The sequence below is a fragment of the Hyla sarda genome, chromosome 5 (genome assembly GCF_029499605.1).
Source record: "Hyla sarda isolate aHylSar1 chromosome 5, aHylSar1.hap1, whole genome shotgun sequence".
NCBI classification, from domain to species: Eukaryota; Metazoa; Chordata; class Amphibia; order Anura; family Hylidae; genus Hyla; species Hyla sarda.
The window spans coordinates 116,055,091-116,081,990 of record NC_079193.1 but is presented as its reverse complement, the minus strand read 5'-3'; the positions used below and the strand labels follow the sequence as shown (position 1 = coordinate 116,081,990).

The 26,900-nt window shown below is 41.2% G+C and overlaps 1 protein-coding gene across 4 annotated transcripts in view; it reads left to right on the top strand.

Moving 5' to 3' along the window:
- The window catches only part of TRIO (trio Rho guanine nucleotide exchange factor), a 748,009-nt gene extending 724,213 nt beyond the window's left edge, over positions 1 to 23,796 (top strand). The window contains exons 50-52 of one of the 4 annotated variants that reach the window (XM_056520137.1): positions 1,594 to 1,797; positions 2,063 to 2,277; positions 23,215 to 23,796. In XM_056520137.1, coding sequence (XP_056376112.1) covers positions 1,594 to 1,797; positions 2,063 to 2,277; positions 23,215 to 23,475 — 680 coding nt within the window. In that variant the 3' untranslated portion in view covers positions 23,476 to 23,796. Of the gene's footprint in view, positions 1 to 1,593; positions 1,798 to 2,058; positions 2,278 to 21,652; positions 21,830 to 23,214 lie in introns of those variants that run through there. The other 3 variants (XM_056520138.1, XM_056520140.1, XM_056520139.1) reach the window with 3 other exon arrangements.
- The last annotated feature ends 3,104 nt before the right edge of the window (positions 23,797 to 26,900 follow it).

Sequence of the window (26,900 nt, the reverse complement as noted above, 5' to 3'; positions counted from 1 at the left end):
AACCAAAAAAATACTATTTGTGTGGGGAAATTAAAAAGAAAACGCAATTTAGTAAATTTTGAAAGGTTTCGTTTTCACGCTGTACAATTTATGGTAAAGATGACGTGTTCTTTATTATGTGGGTCAATACAATTAAAATGATACCCATGATTATATACTTTTCTATTATTGTTGCGCTTAAAAAAAATAAACTTTTTAACCAAATTTTTAACGCAAACTTTTTAACCAAATTAGTATGTAAAAAATCCTAGTTTGATGACTTTTTCATTGTTCCGTATAAGCGGTGGTATTAGGGCTGATTTTTTGCGCCATGATCTGTACTTTTTATTGATACCACATTTGTATATATAAACTTTTATTCATTTTTTTTATTATTTATTTTTTTATAAAATGTGACAAAAAAAATGTTGCTTTTTTTTTTTTTACGTTCACGCCGTTCACCGTACAGGATCAATAACATTATATTTTAATAGTTTGGACATTTACGCAGGCGGCGATTCCAAATATGTGTATACATTTTATTTTTTTTACACTTTATGGAGGTGAAATGGGAAAAAAGGACATTTTAAATTTTTATTGGGGGGAGGGGATTTTTCAAATTTTTTTTACTTTTCTTTTTTTACTTAAATTTTTACACTTTAATAATCCCCATAGGGGACCATCTATAGCTATCATTTGATTGCTAATACTGTTCAGTGCTATAGCATTGATCAGTGTTATCGGTGATTTTCTGCTCTGGTCTGCTCGATCTCAGACCAGAGCAGAAGACCCCGGGAGACGGCCGGAGCCATGTGAGGGGACCTCCGGCTGCCATGCTGGATGATACAATCCCCGCGGCAGCGCTGCAGGTGATTTTGACCATTCATTCAAAGTACCGCACTGCCGCAGATGCCGTGATCTGTATTGATCATGGCATCTGATAGCAGCCGGGACCTGCCGCGCATGATGCGAGCACCTGCCCGGTGCTCGCGGTCATGACGGAGCGTAAATGTACGCTGTGGTGCGTTAAGTACCACGGCACCATGACGTACATTTACGTCCATTGTCTTTAAGGGGTTAGAAAACATATTTGGTATCTCTGTGTCCAAATTATTAAACAATGATGTTACTTATTCTGCACAGTGAACGGCGTAAATGCAAAAAAATTCCAAACCTCAAAATTGCTGAATTTTGGTCTCCTCACATCACAGAAAAAATAAAAAGTGATCAAAAAGCCAGACATACATAAATCCGTCGTGGGGCAAAAAATAAACCCTATTACAATTTCATAGATGGAAACATTTTAAAAAGTTATAGGGGTCAGAACATGGCAATGAACAGAGTTTTTTTCTTTTTCAAGTTTCCAAATTATTTTTTTTCCCTCAGATTTCCTTGCTAAAATGAGTGTGTGTTATACACCAGTGCGTGTTATACGCTGCTAAATACCATATCATGATAAAACATGTAAAACTGTGTAAATTGGGTGGGCTCTGGGTCCTACATTCTTTTACTCAATGTCCAATATTTTTGTTAAACTAACCCCTGTTGTTATTTGTTTTTCAGGTGTATGATATTCTGTACTGTAGCATTTTTAAAATGTTTTCTTTTGTTTAGCCTTGGCATCTCCAGCGGACTACCACAAGAACCACACTGATGGAAACAATCTTAATGGTGGAAACAATTCCTCTGGTCCTTTAAATTCAACTGGACTTGGTTTCTCTGGAAGAATGAGGCCATCTCGAATACCCCAGCCAGTTAGACATTATTCTCCACTTTTGGTTTCCCCATCTGTTATGTCAGAAACAGACAAATCATCAGGTATGTCTATTTGTCATGTATTTGTTTTAAGTCATGTATCTATTTAGGTTTTGCAAACAGCAGCCAACATTATTCCAAATGCGGAGAAAATTTATATGATAAAGAAATATTAAACCAAGTAAAAGTTGATTGATGGTTTAGCAAATATAATTAAGATAAAACCCATGGGCAGTTGCCTAAAATTGTAAAAAGCCAAATATCAGTGCTGAAACATCTCTCAACGCTCATGTTTCATCTAATTTTCCATTGTCTTTTGGCAAGGAAGCTTCTATACCCAGGAGCCCTCTTCATAAAGGCTCTTTTTGGAGCACAGTACAAGTAAATCCTGCTAGCATCCCAGGCTCTGGTGTTTTTCCCAGGCACAGTGATTTCCTGCAACGCAAGGGTCCAAGACATCACATACACTTCAAGGACTCAGATCGCTTCAGCACCTGCTCCTCCACGAGTGAGCAGACAATTCACACTACTCAAAGTAATAGGGTAAGAGCTGAGCTCCATCCCTTTTTTAAGCCCTCTGAAAATCTATGCTACTGGATTACACTTTACTAACCTCTGGATCTACTGTGCTTTTCTAATTTGAAATAATCACTTATTTTTCTTTTTCATCATATTCTTTTCTTGCACCAGCCTATGAATAGACTCTTGCCCTTGTTCATCCTCTGGATGCCTGTTTATAATTTAGACTACTGTTTTTTTTCTCTTTTCCTCTGATTTCAATCAATCTAGTATTGTAATTTTATTACATTACAATAATGTATAAATTAGTTTATTACTACTAATCTATTAATTACAGTATGTCATTTAGTCACTCTTAGTCATTTCCGGTCATTAACTTAGGTAAATCAAAATATGAAAAAGTTTGAACGTTTAAATAACATGTATCAATATAAGGAGGTTAAGTGGACCTTTTTTCAAACATACTTTTGCGGTGTTATCTATTGTTAAAAAGATATATATATATATATATATATATATATATATTTTTTTTTTTATTTTTTTTAAGAAGATATGGGATTAGAGACTTAACAGGAGATATGAGCCCTTTTTATTGGTATGTTTGAACTGGAATTTTGTCTTCATAATGCTTTTATTATAGGTAGGGTTTTCACCCAGTTGAAAATCATTATGGAAGTCGGAACTAACTAGCTATTTTTACCAAAAACAAGTTGCAGTCTTTCAAGGTTACGTTGCTTAGCCATTAAAAAGGGAGAACTATTGAGAAGTCTTAAGTTTCTATCATTTCTATCTACTGGCAAACACTGTACAAACAGTCTTTGTTCACTTGTACGTTGGACGTTCCATCAAAAATCCTGGACAGAATAATGCAGCATGCACTAAAATTCCAGATACCATTACTCAAAAGAATAGAATGTCCAGCGCTGACTCGTTAAAATGGAACTTCTTTATTGAGAATATAATGTGGATGTGTCCAAGTCCAGTCCTGGCACACATACAGGAGTGAGCTGGAATACATTGCCATTACCAGTTACCATTACTGAAACCTAATAGACCCCAATGATGTCAATGGGTGTCTTATTGGGTGCTATTAATGTCCAGTGTGTAAGGGATCCAGCACAGATTTTATTTTCATTGCTCTCATACAATGATGGTGTGAACTTGGGCGTAAAAGAAAAAGGTATTTTGAAAAAGGCCGCATTCATAATGGACAATGTTTAGCGTTTTCTTTAACCCCTTAACCTCTTCAGGACGCAGGGCATATGGATACGCCCTGCATTCCGAGTCCTTAAGGACGCAGGGCGTATCCATACGCCCGTGGGAATTCCGGTCCCCACCGCTAGCCGGTTGGGGACCGGAGCCGGATGCCTGCTGAAATCGTTCAGCAGGCATCCCGGCATATCACCAAGGGGGGTCATTATGCCCCCCCCCCCATGTCGGCGATGGCCGCAGATCGCTGGACAATTCAGTCCAGCGATCTGCGGCGATTCCGAGTCAATTGGGTCTCCAGTGACCCGGAATTACTGGCTGATCAGCCATAGCCAGCAGGGGTGAGGTGGCACTGGTGCCACCTCACGATCGCCCTGATTCGTTGGCCGGTTTACCGCGGGTGAGACCAAATTTTGCTAAATGCAACATGCCTCCCAAAAACCATTTCAGAAAAATGTACTCTCCAAAATCCCCTTGTCGCTCCTTCGCTTCTGAGCCCTCTACTGCGCCCGCCGAACACTTTACATAGACATATGAGGTATGTCCTTACTCGAGAGAAATTGGCTACAAATATAAGTATACATTTTCTCCTTTTACCCCTTGTAAAAATTAAAAAATTGGGTCTACAAGAACATGCGAGTGTAAAAAATGAAGATTGTGAATTTTCTCCTTCTCTTTGCTGCTATTCCTGTGAAACACCTAATGGGTTAAAACGCTGACTGAATGTCATTTTGAATACTTTGGGGGGTGTAGTTTTTATAATGGGGTCATTTATGGGGTATTTCTAAGATGAAGACCCTTCAAATCCACTTCAAACCTGAATTGGTCCCTGAAAAATAGTGAGTTTGGAAATTTTGTGAAAAATTGGAAAATTGCTGCTGAACTTTGAAGCCCTCTGATGTCTTCCAAAAGTAAAAACACGTCAATTTTATGATGCAAACATAAAGTGGACATATTGTATATGTGAATAAAAATTTTTTTTTTTTTGAATATCCATTTTCCTTACAAGGAGAGAGCTTCAAAGTTAGAAAAATGCAAAATTTTCTAATTTTTCATCAAATTTTGGGATTTTCACCAAGAAAGGATGCAAGTTACCACAAAATTTTGCCACTATGTTAAAGTAGAATATGTCACAAAAAAGCAATCCCTGAATCAGAATGATAACTAAAAGCATTCCAGAGTTATTAATGTTTAAAGTGACAGTGGTCAGAATTGCAAATAACGTCCGAGTCCTTAAGGTGAAAAAGGGCTAAGTCCTTAAGGGGTTAATGTACAACAGGTTGCAATGTACAACTCTTTTGTACTGTCTAAGTACACTGACAACACAGGGACATTCCTTCAGTTCCAAGAGGAAGTCCTTAAGGCCCTGATCTTTGGCAACTGGGAAAGAGCGGGCCGGAGTACCTCTGGAACTGTAGGCCCCCGGATCGTCCCAGGCCAACACTTTCCAGGTGAGATCCCCCCACACTTAAAAGAAAGAACGGTCCCAGAAAAAACAGGAGGGGAATAAGGAAGGAAGGACTCCACCACTCCATCCGGGACTTTGCATTAAAGATTGCTTCAGGGACTACCACACTACCATAGAGTACTAAATTTATAATCCTCTTACCCCATTTTAATTTCCCTTTATTTGACCCCAATGTACCTGTCCACAGTACATTGTCTTCCAAATTTTAAACCCAACCCCCCCCCCCAAAAAAAAAATGTTCACATAATACCCCTGATAACACCTCTTGTTTTGTTTTTCAAAAATGAGTCATGGGTCACCAAGTCACTTGCATTTTGGGTTTGCAAGTTACCTGAAATGTGCACAGTGCTCTCTAGACCCCCCACCCCCTGAGCACTGTCATATTTACAGGCAACAGTTTAGGGATGGCCACACATTAAACATTCCCAGTATAATGAATCGAAGCATAGGGTTTGGGGTGAGCATAATATTTACTTTTGGCTATGCTCTGGTTCATAATTGGCATATAATTAGGAAAATTGCAATTTTAGTTTTTTCACAAACTACACTTCATCCATTCTTGGAAAATAAATGTATGAAACACCCGTCCATTTCAAATGTCCACATCACCCCTATACACCTATACCAGGGGGAGTACTTTCTGTAATGGGGTCACATGTAGGTGTGTTTTGTATTTTCCTCTGTATGTAACCGTCAGCTACAGATATGTCAGTAAGAAACATAGGCCTCAAATGTGAACAGAGTTCTCACTCATGAACCCTGTCATATTTTCAGGCTACAATTTGGGGTCGCATGTTGGGTGTTCCCAGAATGATGATTCAGAGCATAGGGTTTGGGGCAGGCACAAATTTTACTTTTGGCAATGCTCTGGGTCATCATTCTGGGTACATAATTGGCACATCAGTATGAAAATAGCAATTTTCATTGTTCACAAACTACACCTCATTCATTCCTGGAAAATAAATTAAATCCCCCCCCCCCCCCCCCCCCCTCTGAATGTGTATAATGTACAGTCAGCTACTGATATGTCATTGGCCTCAAATGTGAACAGAGCTCTAGAACTTCTGAGCCTTGTTGTGTGCCTGCACAGCATGTTACTCCATATATGATTGTATTTCCATACTCAGGAGAAAAATCCCTACACAATTTGTAACCCAATTTCTCCCATTACCCCTTGTGAAAACAAATTGGGGTAACACTAGCATTTTAGTGTAAAAAAAACTAAATTTTGTAAAAGTCCAAATTTTACAAAAGTTCATCAAACACCTGTGGGGTGTTAATGCTTACTGTACCCCTTGTTACGTTCGATGAGTGGGTGTAATTTCTCAAATAGTGTGCCATGTGTTTTTTTTTTGTTTTGGTTTTTTTTGCTGTTCGTGCACCATGCGCGGGCTTCCTAAATGCGATATGCCCCCCAAAAACCATTTCAACGAAATTCTCTCTAAAAGCCAAATTTTGCTTCTTCTCTTCTGAGCCCTGTAGTGCCTACATATGAGGTATTTCCATACTCAGAAGAAATGGGGTTACAAAATAAAAAAAATAGGGCTACAAGAACATGTTAGTGTAAAAAATGGATACTTTGCAGTAACAAATGTTTAACAAACTTTCTGAATGTGATTCTGAGTACTTTGAGGGGTGCAGTTTCTATATTTCTTACAGAAATGTCCCTCAAATCCACTCCAAACTTAACTGGTCCCTGAAAAATTCAGATTTTTGAATTTTTGGTGAAAATTTGGAAAATTGCTGCTATACTTTGAAGCCCTGTAATATCTTCAAAAAGTAAAAACCTGTCAACTTTATGATGCCAACATAAAGAAGATATATTGAATATGTGATTCAATATATTATTTATTTGGCACATCCATTTTCCTTACAAGCAAATTTCAAGTTTCAAAGTTGGAGAAATGCTACATTTTCCAAATTTCCATGACATTTTTGAATTTTTCACAAAGAAATTATGCAAATATGGATGAAAATTTACCACTGTCTTAAAGTAGAATATGTCACGAAAAACTATCTCTGAATCACAATGATAAGTAAAAGCTTCCCAGACTTATTAACCCCTTAAGGACGCAGACAATTAAATTTTTACGTTTTAATTTTTTCCTCCTTGCCTTCAAAAAATCATAACTCTTTCATGTTTTCATCCACAGGGCTTGTTTTTTGCGCGACCAGTTGTCCGTTGTAATGCCATCACTCATTTTACCATAAAATGTATGGCGCAACCAAAACCATGACGTGTTCTTTATTCTTTGGGTCAATACAATTAAAATGATACCCATGATAACATACTTTTCTATTACTGTTGCGCTTGAAAAAAAATCGCAAACTTTTTAACCAAATTAGTACGTTTAAAATCCCCCTATTTTGAAAACCTATAACTTGTTCATTTTTCCGTATAAGCTGTGGTATGAGGGCTCATTTTTTGTGCCGTGATCTGTACTTTTTATTGATACCATATTTGCTTAAATAAAATGTTATAAAAAAGCATCTATTTTGGACTTTTTTTATTTTTACGTTCACGCTGTTCATGGTACTGTATCATTAACATTTTATTTTAATAGTTCAGATCTTTACGCACGCGGTGATACAAAATATGTATATAAAATATTTTTTTTAACACTTTTTGGAGGTGAAATAGGGAAATTGGGACAATTTACGTTTTTATTGGGGAACGGGGTTTTTCTCATTTTTTTTACTTTACTTTACTTTTTTTACTTTTATCTTTACACTTTAATCCCTTGGGGACGGAGCCCATTATGACCCTAAGGACGGGAGCATTTTTTGCAAATCTGACCACTGTCACTTTAAGCATTAATAACTCTGGGATGCTTTTACTTATAAATTTGATTCCGAGATTGTTTTTTCATCACACATTCGACTTTATGGTAGTGGTAAATTTTTGTCGATATTTGCATCATTTCTTTGTGAAAAATTCCAAAATTTGATGAAAAATTAGAAAATGTTGCATTTTTCTAACTTTGAAGCTCTCTGCTTGTAAGGGAAATAGAAATTCCAAATAAATGATATATTGATTCACATATACAATATGTCTACTTTATGTTTGCATCATAAAGTTGACATGTTTTTACTTTTGGAAGACATCAGAGGGCTTCAAAGTTCAGCAGCAATTTTCCAATTTTTCACAAAATTTTCTAAATCGGAATTTTTCAGGGACCAGTTCAGTTTTGAAGTGGATTTGAAGGGCCTTCAAATGAGAAATACCCCACAAATGACCCAATTATAAAAACTGCACCCATCACCCAAGTATCCAAAATGACATTCAGTAAGTTTGTTAACCCTTTAGCTGTTTCACAGGAATAGCAGCAAAGTGAAGGAGAAAATTCAAAATCTTAATTTTTTACACTCGCATGTTCTTGTAGACCCAGTTTTTGAATTTTTACAAGTGGTATTGGAGAAAAAGCCCCCCAAAATCTGTAACCCAATTTCTCTCGAGTAAGGAAATGCCTCATGTGTATGTCAAGTGTTCAGCGGGCGCAGTAGAGGGCTCAGAAGGGAAGGAGCAACAATGGGATTTTGGAGAGTGAATTTTGCTGAAATGGTTTTTGGGGGGGCATGTCACATTTAGGAAGCCCCTATGGTGCCAGAACAGCAGAAAACCCCACATGGCATACCATTTTGGAAAATACACCCCTCAAGGCACGTAACAAGGAGTCCAGTGAGCCTTAACACCACGCAGGTGTTTGACGAGTTTTCGTTAAAATCGGATGTGTAAATGTAAAAAAAATGTTTTCACTAAAGTGCAGTTTTTCCCCAAATTTACCATTTTTACAAAGGGTTATGGGAGAGAATGCCCCCCAAAATTTGTAACCCCATCTCTTCTGAGTATGGAAATACCCCATGTTAGGACGTAAAATGCTCTACGGGCGAACTACAATGCTCAGAAGAGAAGGAGCGCCATTGAGCTTTTGGAAAGAGAATTCGTTTGGAATGGTAGTCAGGGGTCATGTGCGTTTACAAAGCCCCCCGTGTTGCCAGAACTCATGTGACCCCATTTTGGAAACTACACCCCTCACAGAATTTAATAAGGGGTGAAGTGAGTATTTACACCCCACTGGCATTTGACAGATCTTTGGAACAGTGGACTGTGCAAATGAAAAGTAAAATTTTTCATTTTCACGGACCACTGTTCCAAAAATCTGTCAGACACCTGTGGAGTGTAAATGCTCACTGTACCCCTTAATACACTACAAGAGGGATGTAGTTTCCAAAATGGGGTCACATGGGGGGGTCCATTGTTCTGGCACTATGGGGGCTTTGTAAACTCATGTGGCCTTCAATTCCAGACACATTTTCTCTTCAGAATCCCAATTGCGCTCCTTCTCTTCTGAGCATTGTAGTGCGCCAGAAGAGCACTTTACATCCACATATGGGGTATGTTCTTAAGAAATGGGGTTACAAATTTTGTGGGGCTTTTTTCCTATTTTCCCTTGTGAAAATGAAAAATTTATGGCAACACCAGCATTTTAGTGAAAACATTTTTTTTTTCATTTTCCCATCCAAGTTTAATGAAAATTCGTCAAACACCTGTGGGGTGTTCAGGCTCACTATACCCCTTGTTACGTTCCGTGGGGGGGGTAGTTTCCAAAATGGGGTCACATGTGGGTATCTATGTTTTTGCGTTTATGTCAGAACCACTGTAAAATCAGCCACCCTTGTGCAAATCACCAATTTAGGCCTCAAATGTACATAGTGCGCTCTCACTCCTGAGCCTTGTTGTGCGTCCACAGAGCATTTTACGCCCACATATGGGGTATTTCCATACTCAGGAGAAATTGCGTTACTAATTTTGGGGGGCTTTTTTTCCTTTCCTTTACTTTTTTTTTTGAACTAACAGGCTGGTGTAGCCCCCAACTTTTCCTTTTCATAAGGGGTAAAAGGAGAAAAAGCCCCCCAAAATTTTTAGTGCAATTTCCCCTGATTACGGAAATATGTGGCCCTAAACTGTTTCCTTGAAATACGACAGGGTTCCAAAATTAGAGAGCGCCATGCGCATTTGAGGACTGGATTAGGAATTGCATAGGGGTGGACATAGGGGTATTCTACGCCAGTGATTCCGAAACAGAGTGCCTCCAGCTGTTGCTTAACTTCTAGCATGCCTGGACAGTCAGTGGCTGTCAAGAAATGCTGGGAGTTGTTGTTTTGCAACAGCTGGAGGCTCCGTTTTGGAAACACTGCCGTACAATACGTTTTTCATTTTTATTGGGGGGGACAGTGTAAGGGGGTGTATATGTAGTTTTTTACTCTTTAATATGTGTTAGTGTAGTGTAGTGTTTTTAGGGTACATTCGCATTGGCGTGTTAAGGTGAGTTTCCTGCTAGGAGTTTGAGCTGCGTCGAAAAATTTGCCGCAGACCAAACTTGAAGCAGGAAACTTACTGTAAACCTGCCTGTGTGAATGTACCCTCTACGTTCACATGGGGGGGGGGGGGGGGGGGCAAACCTCCACCTGTTTCAAAACCACAACTCCCAGCATGTACTGACAGACCATGCATGCTGGGAGTTGTACTTTTGCAACAGCTGGAGGCACACTGGTTGGAAAACCTTCAGTTTGGTTCTGTTACCTAACTCAGTATTTTTCAACCAGTGTGCCTCCAGCTGTTGCAAAACTACAACTCCCAGCATGTACTAATCGCCGAAGGGCATGCTGGGAGATGTAGTTTTGCAACAGCTGGAGGTTACGCAACTACAACTCCCAGCATGCTGAGACAGCTGTTTGCTGTTTGGGCATGCTGGTATTTGCAGTTTTGCAACCTCTGGAGGGCTACAGATTATAGACCGCTTTACAATGATCAGCAAACTGTGACCCTCCAGCTGTTGCAAAACTACAAATCCCAGCATGCCCAGACAGCAAAGATCTGGAGGGATACAGTTTAGAGACCACTGTATAGTGTTCTCAAACTGCAGCCCTCCAGCTGTTACAATACTACATATTCCAGCATGCCCAACCAGCTGTCTGGGCATGCTGGGAGTTGTAGTTTTGCAACATCTGGAGGGCTACAGTCTCAGACCGCTACAGTCTCAGACCGTACCGGCTTCCGTAGGATCCAGGGAGCCGTCCTCTTCTGCCGCACGCCGCCCGCAGATCACCGTCGTCGCAGCCTCCGGAGGGGTAAGTGGATCTTCGGTGCTGGTCCCCTTCGTTTCCCCATTCTGCCCCCCCTATTGTGGGTGGGCATAATGGGGAAACGAAAGTAAACCCTTCCTCCCCCGATCTGCTATTGGTGGTCGCGTCTAGATCACCAATAGCAGGGATAGGAGGGGTGGCACCCCTGCCACCTCACTCCTATGCCTTCAGGGGGATCATGTTTTTTTCGACAACCTCGATCCCCCTTCTATTCCGGGTCACCATAGACCCGTAGTGACCCGGTATCGGCGCAAATCGCAAGTTTGAATTCACTTGTGATTTGCGCTGATCGCCGACATGGGGGGGTCAATGACCCCCCTGGGCATTTGCGCGGGGTGCCTGCTGATAGATATCAGCAGTCACCCCAGTCCCCGCCCGGCACGCGGCGGGGACCGAAATTCCCATGGGCGTATGGATACGCCCTTCGTCCTTAAGTACCAGGACGCAAGGGCGTATCCATACGCCCTTCGTCCCCAACAGGTTAATGGCCCCCAGAGGGGACTATTTATAGCAATCACTTGATTGCTAATACTGTTCAGTGCTATGTATAGGACACAGCACAGATCAGCATTATCGGTCATCTTCTGCTCTGGTCTGCGGGAAGGCAGATCAGAGCAGAAGACGCCGGGAAGGCAGCAGAGCCAGGTGGGGGGACCTCCGTCTGCCGTTCTGGATGATCGGATCGCCGCGGCAGCGCTTCGGGCGATCCGATCATCCATTGTAGTGACCGCGATGCTGCAGATGCCGTGATCTGTATTGATCACGGCATCTGAGGGGTTAATGGCAGACATCCGGGGGCGGGCCCCTGGCTGCGATCAGCAGCCGGGACCTGCCGCGCATGATCCGGGCATCGCTCTGATGCTCGTGGTTATGCTTAGGACGTAAATGAACGTCCTGGTGCGTTAATTACCACCTCACCAGGACGTACATTTACGTCCTGCGTCATTAAGGGGTTAATGCTTAAAGTCACACAGGTCAGATTAGCAAAAAATGGCTTGGTCCTTTAAGGTTAAAGTGGACTTGGTATTTAAAAGGGTACTACGGGGGGGGGAAACAATTTGGCTCCAGAAAGTTAAACAGATTTGTAAATTACTTCTATTAAAAAAAATCTTAATCCTTCCAGTACTTATCAGCTGCTTTATACTACAGAGGAAGTTGAGTTGTTCTTTTCAGTCTAACCACAGTGCTCTCTGCTGACACCTCTGTCTGTGTCGGTAACTGTCCAGAGAAGGAGCAAATCCCCATAGTAAACCTCTCCTGCTCCAGGCAGTCCCTGACATGGACAGAGGTGTCAGCAGACAGCACTGTGGTCAGACTGAAAAGAACTTCTCAACTTCATGTGGAGCATATAGCAGCTGAAAAGTACTAGCAGGATAAAGATTTTTTAATAAAAGTAATTTACAAATCTTTATCCTGCTAGTACTTTTAATAAAAGTAATTTACAAAACTTAATGGCACCAGTTGATATGAAAACAAAAATATTTTTTGAGTGCCTAAAACTATTATAACGGTGATGTGTCATTTACCAAGAGCCTGTTAACTAACTTTGAAATCATTTCTGTTGACATCATGATTTTTAATTGTTCAATATTGGGTTAGTGAGCTTTTTGTCAAACCCACTTTATATAAACTCCAAATAAAGAGATTGAAAGAATGCACTCAACACACAAATAGTGCTGTTCATCTGCACCATTCTTTGAGAAAATTTGGTCACGTAGTATACAGCCAGATCAGCGGAATACAGCAAGGGATATGGGTGCTTGTGCAGGGGAGGAGAAAACAGACGACAGGCTGTTTCATGTCACTAGGACGTTTCTTCCGGTCTGCTGATCTGGTTGTATACTACGCAACCAAGTTTTCTCAATAAAGAACGGTGCAGAGGAAGAGCACTATTTGTGTGGTGAGTGCATTTTTTCCAATCTCTTTACTTGGAGTTTGCATTGGACTTTGACTAAATAGCACCCCACACATGAGAAGCAGTGTTTTTATGGCTCCCGGTGAGAACGTTAGTGCTAACAGTGCCTAGTGAGCTCCCTCTTCCTACTTAACCCACTTCATATAAAAGTTTAGTTTACAGATATGGTATAGATATAGTATAAGATATAGATTTAGATTAATGTGTGCATACAATACTCGGACCAAGCCTAGCATGTAGGAACAGTACCAGAACCAAACTCACTGCATAAACAAGGAGGAAGATTTATCAAAACCTGTGCAGGGGAAAAGTTGACCAGTTGCCCATAGCAACCAATCAGATTGCTTCTTTCATTTTTCAGAAGCCTTTTCAAGAAATGAAAGAAGCAAGCTGATTGGTTGCTATCATGAACTAGTCAACTTTTCCTCTACAAAGGTATTGATAAATCTCCCTCATAGTGCCAATAACATGCTAGGCTAAAGGGGTATTAAGAGTTAAATTAACTTCTCCTAAGGATAGGGAATAAGTGTCAGCCAGCTCTCTTTTGATGCTCCATAGACAATGAATGGTGAATTGCTGCTCAGCTGGAGATATTTCGATAATGCTTGGTCACATGTTACTTTTATGTCCACTTAAAATATATGATAGTTAATTTAACCCTTAAAGGGGTACTCCGGTGAAAACCGTTTTTCTTTTAAATCAACTGGTGGCAGAAAGTTAAACATATTTGTAAATTACCGTATTTATCCTAAAATTTTTAGCCTAAAGTCTATGTGCGTGTTATACGCCGATACACCCCCAGGAAAGGCAGGGGGAGAGAGGCCGTCGCTGCCCGCTTCTCTCCCCCTGCCTTTCCTGGGGTCTAGAGCGCTGCTGCCGGCCCTTCTCTCCCCCTGGCTATCGGCGCCGCTGCTCGTTCTGTCCCCCTGACTATCGGGGCAACGGCGCCGACAGCCAGGGGGAGAGAAGGGGCAGCGGCACCCATTGCTGGCGTCGCTGCCCCATTGCCTCCCCCCATCCCCGGTGGCATAATTACCTGGGTCGGGTCCGCGCTGCTGCAGGCCTCCGGCGTGTGGCCCCCGCGTCGTTGCTATGCATGACGTCAGTACGCCGCGCCGTGCATAGCAACGACGCAGGGGACGCGTGCCGGAGGCCTGCAGCAGCGTGGACCCGACCCAGGTAATTATGCCACCGGGGATGGGGGGAGGCAACGGGGCAGCGACGCCGGCAATGGGTGCCGCTGCCCGGCAATGGGTGCCGCTGCCCCTTCTCTCCCCCTGGCTGTCAGGGGGGAGCCAGGGGGAGAGAAGGGCCGGCAGCAGCGCTCTAGACCCCAGGAAAGGCAGGGGGAGAGAAGCGGGCAGCGATGGCCTCTCTCCCCCCCTGCCTTTCCTGGGGGTGTATCGGGGTATACACGCGCACACACGCACCCTCATTTTACCATGGATATTTGGGTAAAAAACTTTTTTTACCCAAATATCCTTGGTAAAATGAGGGTGCGTGTTATAGGCCGGTGCGTGGTATACCCCGATAAATACGGTACTTCTATTAAAAAATCTTCATCCTTCCTGTACTTATTAGCTGCTGAATACTACAGAGGAAATTCTTTTCTTTTTGGAATGCTCTCTGATGACATCACAAGCACAGTTCTCTCTGCTGACGTTATTATAATAATAACGCTTTATTTATTGTTGTCCTTAGTGGGATTTGAACCCAAGTCCCCAGCACTGAAAGGCAGCAGTGCTAACCACTGAGCCACCATGCTGCCCTTAGCATACATCTGCTATGCATGGTTGCAAAAATGGACAGAGATGTCAGCAGAGAGCACTGTGCTCGTGATGTCATCAGTGTTCCAAAAGAGAAAGGAATTTCCTCTGTAGCATTCAGCAGCTAATAAGTACTGGAAGGATTAAGATTTTTTAATATTAGTAATTTACAAATATGTTTAACTTTCTGCCACCAGTTGATTTAAAAGAAAAAAGGTTTTCACCGGAGTACCCCTTTAACTAGCCCATTTGTGAGGGTCGAGGTTTTTGTTTAAAGTTCCATGCACATCAATGGGAAATGTATGTTCCCACATAACTTCCATACGGCTGGAGATATTTCAATAATACCTGGTACACATATTACTTATATGTCAGATAAAAAGATATGATAGTTAAATTAACCACTATCTACACCCTTATATAAAAGATGGGTTTTTTGTGTCAAGTTCCAAGTATATGGGACTTCCAGTACCTTACTCCACAAGCTCCACTCTGCATCTCCTGGTGAATGTGTCACACCCCATCTCACAAATATACACCCACATTTTAAGCCCCACCCCTTATATTCTCTACCCTTTTTGTGCATCGGTCTGGCTTGAAAATCACGCCCAGTCCCACTAAGCCACACCCCTTTACAGTATCTTCATCACAAATCAGGATATGAGGTCGGGATAGGAGGGCGGGATATGAGGACGGGATGTGAAGTTGAGATTTGAGGATGGGATATGGGGTTGGGATATAACAACAATTTATGAGGACGGGATATGAAGTCAAAAGCTTCCTCCTTTATTGATTTTCCTCCCCAACAAAGATTAGGTAGGAAAAATTGGGCAACGCCGGGTACTCAGCTAGTGTGTATATATATATATATATATTGGAAAAGGGATGAAACACACAAGCTATATAATAAAAGGAAGACATTTGTGGGGAGGAACAGTGATATACACTCCAGACTTGGACAATGAAAAGGTGGTTCACATTATTTGATCAGATCCAGGTCAAATTTTTGTGGGATTTACTAAGCCTTAATACGTTGATCTTAGGTAAAACCCTGCCAGTGTAAGATCATGTCAGATTTTTCTTGAGGCACTCACATCTCTAAAAATCTGGGTGCATCTTTGGCTTCCATATTTGCCCTGCTGAAATAGCTAGGAGCTGTGGTAGATTTCAGATTGAAATTAAGTTTGTGTGCAGTTCTTACAAAAAACGAGATATGAAGTCAAAAGCTTCCTCCTTTGTTTATTTTCCTCCCCAACAAGGATTAGGAAGGAAAAACCGGGCAACTCCGGGTACTCAGCTAGTATAGATATAAAACTCAATGTGTGTATGTATGTATGTATGTTCCACAAAAACGTCCAAACGGCTAAAGATATTACCAGGAAACCTGGTACACATGTTACTTATAGGTCAACAACAAACACAGGATAGGTAATTTAACCCTTACTCACCCCCATTTGCCAGGGGCAGGGTTTATGTTTAAAGTCCCATGCAACTCTATGGGAAATATATGTTACTGCATAACTTCCAAACAGCTGGAGATATTTCAGTAATACTTGGTCACATGTTACTTATATGTCCTCTTAAAATATAGGATAGTTAATTTAACCCTTAACTACCCCCATTTGTGAGGGTCGGGGTTTTTGTTTAACCCCTTAAGGACCAAGGACGTACCGGTACGTCCTTGGTCCTGCTCTTCTGATATAACGCGGGGTTACACAGTAACCCCGCGTCATATTACGGCGGGCCCGGCGTCATAGTGAAGCGGCGCCGCGCGCTATTAACCCTTTAGCCGCGCGCTCAGAGCTGAGCCGCGCGGCTAAAAGTGAAAGTGAAAGTTCCCGGCTAGCTCAGTCGGGCTGTTCGGGATAGCCGCGGCTAATCGCGGCATCCCGAACAGCTGACAGGACAGCGGGAGGGCCCCTTCCTGCCTTCCTGCCTAAAGTCCGATCGCCGAATAACTGCTCAGTGCCTGAGATCCAGGCATGAGCAGTCATGCGGCAGAATCGTTGATCACTGGTTTCTTATGAGAAACCAGTGATCAACATAGAAGATCAGTGTGTGCAGTGTTATAGGTCCCTATGGGACCTATAACACTGCAAAAAAAAAGTGAAAAAAAAAAGTGAATAAAGATCATTTAACCCCTCCCCTATTAAAAGTTTGAATCACCCCCCTTTTCCAATAAAAAAAAAAACACAGTGTAAATAAAAATATACATATATGGTATCACCGCGTGCGGAAATGTCCGAATTATAAAAATATATAATTAATTAAACCGCTCGGTCAATGGCGTGTGCGCAAAAAAATTCCAATGTCCAAAATAGTGCATTTTTGGTCACTTTTTATATCATTTAAAAATGAATAAAAAGCGATCAATAAGTCCTATCAATGCAAAAATGGTACCGATAAAAACTTCAGATCACGGCGCAAAAAATGAGCCCTCATACCGCCCCATACACGGAAAAATAAAAAAGTTATAGGGGTCAGAAGATGACAATTTTAAACGTATTAATTTTCCTGCATGTAGTTATGATTTTTTCCAGAAGTCCGACAAAATTAAACCTATATAAGTAGGGTATCTTTTTAATCGTATGGACCTACAGAATAAATATCAGGTGTCATTTTTACCGAAAAATGTACTACGTAGAAACGGAAGCCCCCAAAAGTTACAAAACAGCGTTTTTTTTTCAATTTTGTCGCACAATGATTTTTTTTCCCGTTTCACCGTAGATTTTTGGGCAAAATGACTGACGTCATTACAAAGTAGAATTGGTGGCGCAAAAAATAAGCCATCATATGGATTTTTAGGTGCAAAATTGAAAGAGTTATGATTTTTTAAAGGCAAGGAGCAAAAAACGAAAATGCAAAAACGGAAAAAACCCCGGTCCTTAAGGGGTTAAAGTCCCATGCAAAACATTGGGAAATGTATGTTCTCACATAACTTCTGTACGGCTGGAGATATTTCAATACCCGGTACACATATTACAGGTCTGGATATGAGGTCGGGATAGGAGGACGGGATATGGGGTTAGGACATGACAACAATATATGGGGATGGGATATGAAGTCAAAAGCTTCCTCCTTTTGTTGATTTTCCTGCCCAACAAGGATGAGAAAGGAAAAACCGGGCAACGCCGGGTACTCAGCTAGTATATATATATAATACTCAAAGTGTGTGTATATGTTCCAGCATCACGTCCAAACGGCTAAAGATATTAACATGAAACTTGGCACACATGTTACTCATATGTCAACAACAAACATAGGATAGGTGATTTAACCCTTACTCACCCCCATTTGCCAGGGTCAGGGTTTTTGTTTAAAGTCCCATACAAGTCTATGGGAAATATGTTACTGCATAACTTCCAAACGGCTGGAGATATTTCAATAATACTTGGTCACATGTTACCTATATGTCCACTTAAAATATAGGATAGTTAATTTAACCCTTAACTACACCCATTTGTGAGGGTCAGGGTTTTTGTTTAAAGTCCCATGCTCATCAATTGGAAATGTATGTTCCCACATAACTTCTGTACGGCTGGAGATATTTCAATACCTGGTACACATATTACGGGTCGGGATATGAGGACGAAATAGGAGGTCGGGCTAGGAGGACGGGTTAGGAGGAAGGGATATGACAACAATATATGAGGACGGTATATGAAATCGAAAGCTTCCTCCTTTGTTGATTTTCCTCCCCAACAAAGATTAGGAAGAAAAAACAGGCAATGACGGGTACTCCGCTATTGTGTATACATAACAAATGAAAGCCAGTGCAGCACTCCTTAGAATGAAAAAGTGAAAATGTATTCCATCCCAAAAAATGTGAAAAGAGCAGTGACATTTCAATCCTCTCCAGGATCTTTCTCAAGCAACTAACAGAACTAAGGTGTCTTTTATACACAGCAGCAGTAAAATCAATTAATGACAAAATAAGGTGCAATTAAGGTACAGTGTACAAATAATAATGTGACATTATAAAAAGGTGTTACATCAATAGTGATATCAAACGTGCAGATTACAAGTCCATAATGCAAACCGTGTCACATCATTAAAAACATGATTAAAATCAATAGCAACCAGAGGAACCTTATTAATTATAGAGATGATTAAACTGTACTTGTGGCAGTGTATCACAGCAAATTTTTCGCCGCAGCGCAAACTCCTAGTGGGAAACTCACCGTAACACGCCAGTGCGAATGTACCCTAAATACACTACACTACACTAGACATAATAAAGGGTAAAGCACTACATATACACCCCCTTACACTGTCCCCCCCAATAAAAATAAAAAACATATTGTATGGCAGTGTTTCCAAAACGGAGCCTCCAGATGTTGCAAAACAACAACTCCCAGCATTTCCGGACAGCCACTGACTGTCCTGGCATGCTGGGAGTTTTGCAACAGTTGGAGGCACCCTGTTTGGGAATCACTGGCGTAGAATACCCCTATGTCCACCCCTATGCAATCCCTAATTTAGTCCTCAAATGCGCATGGCGCTCTCTCACTTCGGAGCCCTGTCGTATTTCAAGGAAACAGATTAGGGCCACATATGGGGTATTTCCGTACTCGGGAGAAATTGCACTAGAAATTTTGGGGGGCTTTTTCTCCTTTTACCCCTTATGAAAAGGACAAGTTGGGGGCTACACCAGCTTGTTAGTGTAAAAAAAATTAAAAAAATTTACACTAACATGCTGGTGTTGCCCCATACTTTTTATTTTCACAAGCAGTAAAAGGGAAAAAAAAAGACACCCAACGCAATTTCTCCTGAGTACGGAAATACCCCATATGTGGACGTAAAATGCTCTGCGGGTGCACAACAAGGCTCAGGAGTGAGAGTGCACCATGTACATTTGAGGCCTAAATTGGTGATTTGCACAGGGGTGGCTGATTTTACAGCGGTTCTGACATAAACGCAAAAACATAAATACCCACATGTGACCCCATTTTGGAAACTACACCCCTCACGGAATGGGACAACACCCCACAGGTGTTTGACAAATTTTCCTAAAATTTGGATAGGAAATTTTTTTTCACTAAAGTGCTGGTGTTTCCCTAAATTTTTCATTTTCACAAGGGAAAATAGGAAAAAAAAAGCCCCCCAAAATTTGTAACCCCATTTCTTCTGAGTAAGAAAATACCCCAAATGTGGATGTAAAGTGCTCTGCAGGCGAACTACAATGCTCAGAAGAGGAGGAGCGCCGTTGGAATTTTGAAGAGAAAATATGTCCGGAATTGAAGGCCACGCGTGTTTACAAAGCCCCCATAGTGCCAGAACAATGGACCCCCCCCCCACATGTGACCTCATTTTGGAAACTACACCCCTCATGTAATGTATTAAGGAGTGCAGTGAGCATTTACGCCCCACAGGTGTCTGACAGATTTTTGGAACAGTGGTCCGTGAAAATGAAAAATTTTATTTTTCATCTGCACAGCCCACTGTTCCAAAGATCTGTCAAACGCCAGTGGGGTGTAAATACTCACTGCACCCCTTATTAAATTCTGTGAGGGATGTAGTTTCCAAAATGGGGTCACATGTTGGGGGGGTCACCTTTTCTGGCACCACAGGGGGCTTTGTAGATGCACATGGCCCCTGACTACCATTCCAAACGAATTTGCTTTCCAAAAGCTCAATGGCGCTCCTTCTCCTCTGAGCATTGTGCTTCGCCCGCAGAGCATTTTACGTCCTAACATGGTGTATTTCCATACTCAGAAAAGATGGGGTTACAAATTTTGGGGGGCATTTTCATCCATTACCCTTTGTAAAAATGGTAAATTTGGGGAAAAAACTGCACTTTAGTAAAACATTTTTTTTTTTTTTATATTTACACATTTATATTTACACATCCGATTGTAACGATAAGTCGTCAAACACCTGTGGGGTGTTAAGGCTAACTGGGCCCCTTGTTACGTGCCTTGAGGGGTGTATTTTCCAAAATGGTATGCCATGTGGGGTTTTCTGCTGTTCTGGCACCATAGGGGCTTTCTAAATGTGACATGCCCCCCAAAAAACCATTTCAGCAAATTCACTCTCCAAAATCCCATTGTTGCTCCTTCCCTTCTGAGCCCTCTACTGTGCCCGCCGAACACTTGGCATCCAGACATGAGGTATTTCCTTACTCAAGAGAAATTGGGTTACAAATTTTGGGGGGCTTTTTCTCCTATTACCACTTGTAAAAATTCAAAAACTGGGTCTACAAGAACATGAGAGTGTAAAAAATGAAGATTTTGAATTTTCTCCTTCACTTTGCTGCTATTCCTGTGAAACAGCTAAAGGGTTAACAAACTTACTGATTGTCATTTTGGATACATTGAGGGGTGCAGTTTTTATAATGGGTCATTTGTGGGGTATTTCTAATATGAAAGCCCTTCAAATCCACTTCAAAACTGAACTGGTCTCTGAAAAATTCCGATTATGAAAATTCTGTGAAAAATTGTAAAATTGCTGCCGAACTTTGAAGCCTTCTGATGTGTTCCGAAAGTAAAAACATGTCAACTTTAAAGTAGACATATTGTATATGTGAATCAGTATATCATTTATTTGGAAATAAATTTTCTAATTTTTCATAAAATTTTTACATTTTTCACCAAGAAATTATGCAAGTATCGACGAAAATTTATCACTACCATAAAGTAAAATATGTCATGAAAAAACTTTCTCGGAATCAAATTTATAAGTAAAAGCATCCCAGAGTTATTAATGCTTAAAGCAACAGTGGTCAGATTTGCAAAAAATGCTCCCGTCCTTGGGGTCAAAATGGGCTCCGTCCCCAAGGGGTTAAGGTGAAAATGGGCTGAATCCTTAAGGTGTTAGGGGTTAAATGTTGAATTGTTATAAATGTCTAGTGTGGAAAACCTCTATAACTCCTGTAACTCCTGTATACAAATGCAGTTTTCAGAATGACCGGATCTAAGATGAGAATAGGTTTCACAAACAAGAATAGTACCACACATCAACCTGCTGCAGACTATAGTGAATTCAGTGCCAGAATTTACAGGTGACAGTCTATTTTTGTAAAAATTCTGTTAATGTTTTCCTCCATTTTACCCAGTCTGCCCTAAAGACTCAAGGCCACTACATGTTTAAGCAAATGAGCTGCCTAGACATTTTTGTCCCTTCCTTTTACAGTACATTTTTTTCTCTGTACTAACATAAACACCTTTATAGTGCCATACACTGTGTCCACAAATACAATAGTTCTAAACCCTTTTCTCCTGAATTTAATAGTGCTTCAAACTGCCATTCACCCAAATATAATAGTCCTACACAATGTCCCCAAAAATATAATAGTGCTACACACTGTGCCCCTGAATGTAATAATAAGTCCCTCTGCTTCCCCTGAATATAATAAGGTCACACATTTTACCCCTAAAAATATAACTTTTAGCTTCTGGGTCCCAATGCAAAATCTTCAACAGGGTCCTATGTGCCATTTATAATACTGGTGCCTTATGGGGCAGATGTGCCTTGAAGCACCAGGGCCCAGATTCAGCTGTCCAGCCTTAGGGTACGTTTAGACAAGCGCATTTTCCACGTGTATTTTGCTGCGGATCCGCCGCTGAAGGACCTCTGTATGCTGCCTTTACATATGCCTGTTCTTTGCGGCAATACGCCGCTACGAGCAGACACACTGCGATGTGCGAGTCGCCATGCGCAGTATACTCTCACATCGCGGCAGCTCTCGGCCTAGCTTATAGAGCAGGGGGAGCGGCTACGATGTGTGCGAGTACATCGCGCATGCACGGCAACTCGCACATCGCTTCGGTGTGTCTGCACGTAGCAGCATATTGCCTCTCCGTGCAGGCCCATGTGAAGGCAGCATACAGAGGTCCTTCACCTGCAGATCTGCAGCGTAAAATCCGCTGTAACTCCGCTCATCTGAACGTACCCTTAGTGTGTGTCTGAGAGGGAAATAAGACTGTGAGGGGCATGGACTGAAATGGATAATGACAATTTGTGTAATGTGCTCTGGAATATGTTGGCTATATACGTAACCTAAATAAATAAAATATTCAATTTGTGCATTAAAAATCTGGAAAGATCAACAAAAACCCTTATGAAACCTTTCTTTATGAAAGCCACATGCAAGATATAGCTAAAAAGTATCTTCAACAGTTTGACGGAAAAGGGCGTAACACTCCATTAATTTCTTTTAGTAGCTTTTCTCTGTTCCCTCATAACTTTTAGAGACTAACAAGTAGAAACATTTATTGTTCTGCAGTAATATGGGCTAGTTACTTATTACTTGATGAGGAATTAAGACCTAGGCCCAGGACATCTAACTCATGTGTAGTTCAAGTATCTAATTATGAAGTATTTTTCATGTACAAAACCTTTGCTGGAAGCTTCTCACTGAATAAATGTGCTATATTTGAGACAGTGCACTTGTTTGATAATGTATTGACAATAACTGATTGTAATTTTTTTTCCCCTTTCTTGTCTACTGCCCTCAGACTGAAAGTAAATGTAGCAATATCTCCACAATGCTGGTGACACATGATTACACAGCAGTGAAGGAAGATGAGATCAATGTCTACCAAGGAGAAGTTGTTCAAATTTTGGCAAGTAATCAACAAAACATGTTTCTGGTATTCCGAGCTGCAACTGATGACTGCCCTGCAGCTGAAGGGTGGATTCCAAGTTATGTATTAGGTCACACATGTGCTGTCATCAGAGATATTCCTGATGGAAAAATGAAGTGGGTACTTGGGTAACACAGGTAGCAATAAATGTTATTGTTTTATATATGCTGTATATGAGTGATAATGCAAAAGAATGCTGTAAATAAGTGGTTGTCTTCTGTTTTATTCCGATATTCAGAAAAATTACAGACAAGCACCTTAAGGCTGTATCTTGTCTCTTTCAGCTTTTAATGGATTTCTGTAAAATTGCACAGACCTTGCTGTATAACACAGGCAAATAAAATTTATTTAAATATTTCACAATGTGCATCCAGAGCCTCAAATATGAATGCATTACTAAAAATTACATTTTATAATAAAAAGAAAAGAAAACTGTGTACCTTTTATCAAGTACATACATTTCCATTATTTTTTATTTTTTGTTAAAAATAAATCTTACAGGTATACAAGATTAGAAATAAAGGTCTTCTTTTCCAGGAACGTCAACACTTATCCAGGGGCTGTGTCTGGTGTTTATTAGTTCCATTTTTTTTATAGAGGTTGTAGTGCAATACCTTTCACAATGCAGTGCCATTTCTGGGGGAAAAAGGCATTTTTTTTGCATATGAGTGTATATGAGTGCATATTTCTAAGTCTGTATTATGGCTGCAAGTGTCTGTCCCATGTTCTGTAATCAGGCGAGAAATGCTGTTTAAGGTCTATACCCATCTCAGATTGATAGAGTATACCAAGCTGATGAGTGGGGTCCAACCACTTGGGTGCCCTTCAGAAGGGGGACATATTTGTTCATGCCTGTGTGGCCACTGCTTTATTCATTATCTATGGGTCTTCCAAACATTTCCGAGTTCAGCTTTCAGAAATATTTGGCAGCTCCATAGAGGATGGTTATCTTATGGATAGGGTATAACAAGCTGAGATAGAAATACCCATGTATCGGGTATGTACCTGCAACAGCTTGTGCCCATATATCCTATTGATCTCAGTCTTAGCCGTTTTACCCTATAGATGCTGTCATCTGTACTCCCCACTGCATCTATAGGATTGACAGGGGTAGGGGGCTCCCCAGTTCCCCATCGGCAACATTGCAATGCAATCGAGGAGTCCCAACAGTTGCCATGGCTGAAAAAATTATCATAAAAATTCCAACCTACAGAATAAAGATAACCTCCTCTGTACCACATGGTGAATGCCATTTTATAAATAGACCGAAATAAAAGTGATCAAAAGGTAGCATGCATTGTAAAAATGCTACAAATAAAAAGTACTGCTTGTTTCGGCTCAATTAGCCCTCACAAAACTCAGTCAGTGGAATAATAATAAAAAAAAAGTTACGGCTTTCAACTACTTCCCTCTATGACATATTTACGTCATGGGCTAGATGAGGTTCACGTGATCGGACATATATTTAAATCATACATTGCTTGGTACCTTACGCTGACACGTTAATGATGGCTGCTATTTGTAGCAGCCAATCACAGTAACATGCTGGGGACCAAGCAAAGCAATTCTGCCCTTGCTGTATTGCTGTGATTGGTTTGTCAATGCTGACTGACCAATCACAGCATTTGTGACGTTGCCTGGCTCCATCTTCTGCAGCATCCTGCTCTTTGCCCTACATTTCTGATGGAGAGGGAAGATGCTTCTTGCTGATTAGCAGTCTTAACTATAAATCAGCCAGTTGGTGAAGTGTGTGTAAAAAGTGATTTCCCAGCCTTTCCCAACCTCTCCCTGATCTCAGCTAAAACAGTGGTTCTCAACCTTTTTTTTGCCTGAGTACCCCTTGACAGACCATTCCCAAAAAATTGTACCCCCATATTAGAGACATTTTGTAATGATTATAGTATAATTCATATGCTTTACTTTCCTCTATAACAGGCCACCTGTTCCTCTCCCTATCTCCCCAGTCCCCCGATTTATAGGTGACGTTTTCTCTAACCGGAGTTGTTTTCTTTTCTTCACTATCTGGCCTAGACCACCATTAAGATTTCTACCATACAAGACGTCTCCACAGAACCAGCCATACAAACATTTTAGGCTCCTTTCTGCAGTACAATACCCACCTATTTATAAACTCCCCATGTTTATTGTCACACACGGTAATAGTACCCGCTTTGCTTCCCCATAAACTTGTTAGACTCCCTCTGTGCCCCAAAATATAGCTGTAGGCCCCCAAACTGACCCCATATATAGTTGTAGGCCGCAATACTGTCCCGCTTATGTGATTCACTGCTCCTCTGGTCTGGGGACATATTGTCATGTCTCATAGCAGTAGGTCTCTGGTCTGCAGAGACAGTGGAGCAACAAAGCCGATGGTAGTTGCTGCCCACAGCAGCCCAGTGCCCGCGCTTCCCCTTTGCTGTCCCCCTGCTCCGCTCCTCCATGCAGTGACGTCAGCCGACCATTTCTTTCAAAGTGGTCCAGGCCAGTAACCAGTGGCTGTAGCTGCCGTTACTGATTTTTTTTTTCAAGTACCCCCTGGAGAACTGCTAAGTACCCCTGGGGGTACTTGTACCCCAGGTTGAGAACCACTGAGCTAAAATCCCTAGTTACCCACCCTTATATTACCCTCCCTGTGAGGTCACCCATTCCTGTCATTACCCATCTTGTTGGCTCATCAAGACTTCCTCAGAAAGTCAGAGTGAGTGGGTGTGCTTGAAGTCATATTTTACTGTACAGGGTGGGCCATTTATATGGATACACCTTAATAAAATGGGAATGGTTGGTGATATTAACTTCCTGTTTGTGGTACATTAGTATATGTGAGGGGGGAAACTTTTCAAGATGGGTGGTGACCATGGCGGCCATTTTTAATCCAACTTTAGTTTTTTCAATAGGAAGGGGGTCATGTGACACATCAAACTTATTGGGAATTTCACTAGAAAAACAATGATGTGCTTGTTTTTAACATAACTTTATTCTTTCATGAGTTTTTTACAAGTTTCTGACCACTTATAAAATGTGTTCAATGTGCTGCCCATTGTGCTGGATTGTCAATGCAACCCTCTTCTCCCACTCTTCACACACTGATAGCAACACTGCGGGAGAAATGTTAGCACAGGCTTCCAGTATCCATAGTTTCAGGTGCTGCACATCTCGTATCTTCACAGCATAGACAATTGCCTTCAGATGACCCCAAAGATAAAAGTCTAAGGGGGTCAGACCCAAACATTGTCATAAATTTGGAAAAAAAGGGGGGGGGGTAAAATAACTGCAACTGCCCGTCCTCCCTCCCCCCCCCCCTTTTTCTAAATTTATGACAATGTTTGGGTTGTGGTCCCTGAATATATTTTGGAGAAGCCATAGCTATTACTTTAAGAGGGGTGTGTATAGTATATCTACACTCTATAGCCTATCTGGTAAATTTCAAAAGCGGGCTAGTATCACTCTAGAGTGGCAGCTCTCAAATTCATTCATCCACTCTCATTACGAAAATAACTGAGTGACGGGCCCATACGGAAGTGGGTGTGACCAGATAGCGTTCACTGATATGGATGCAT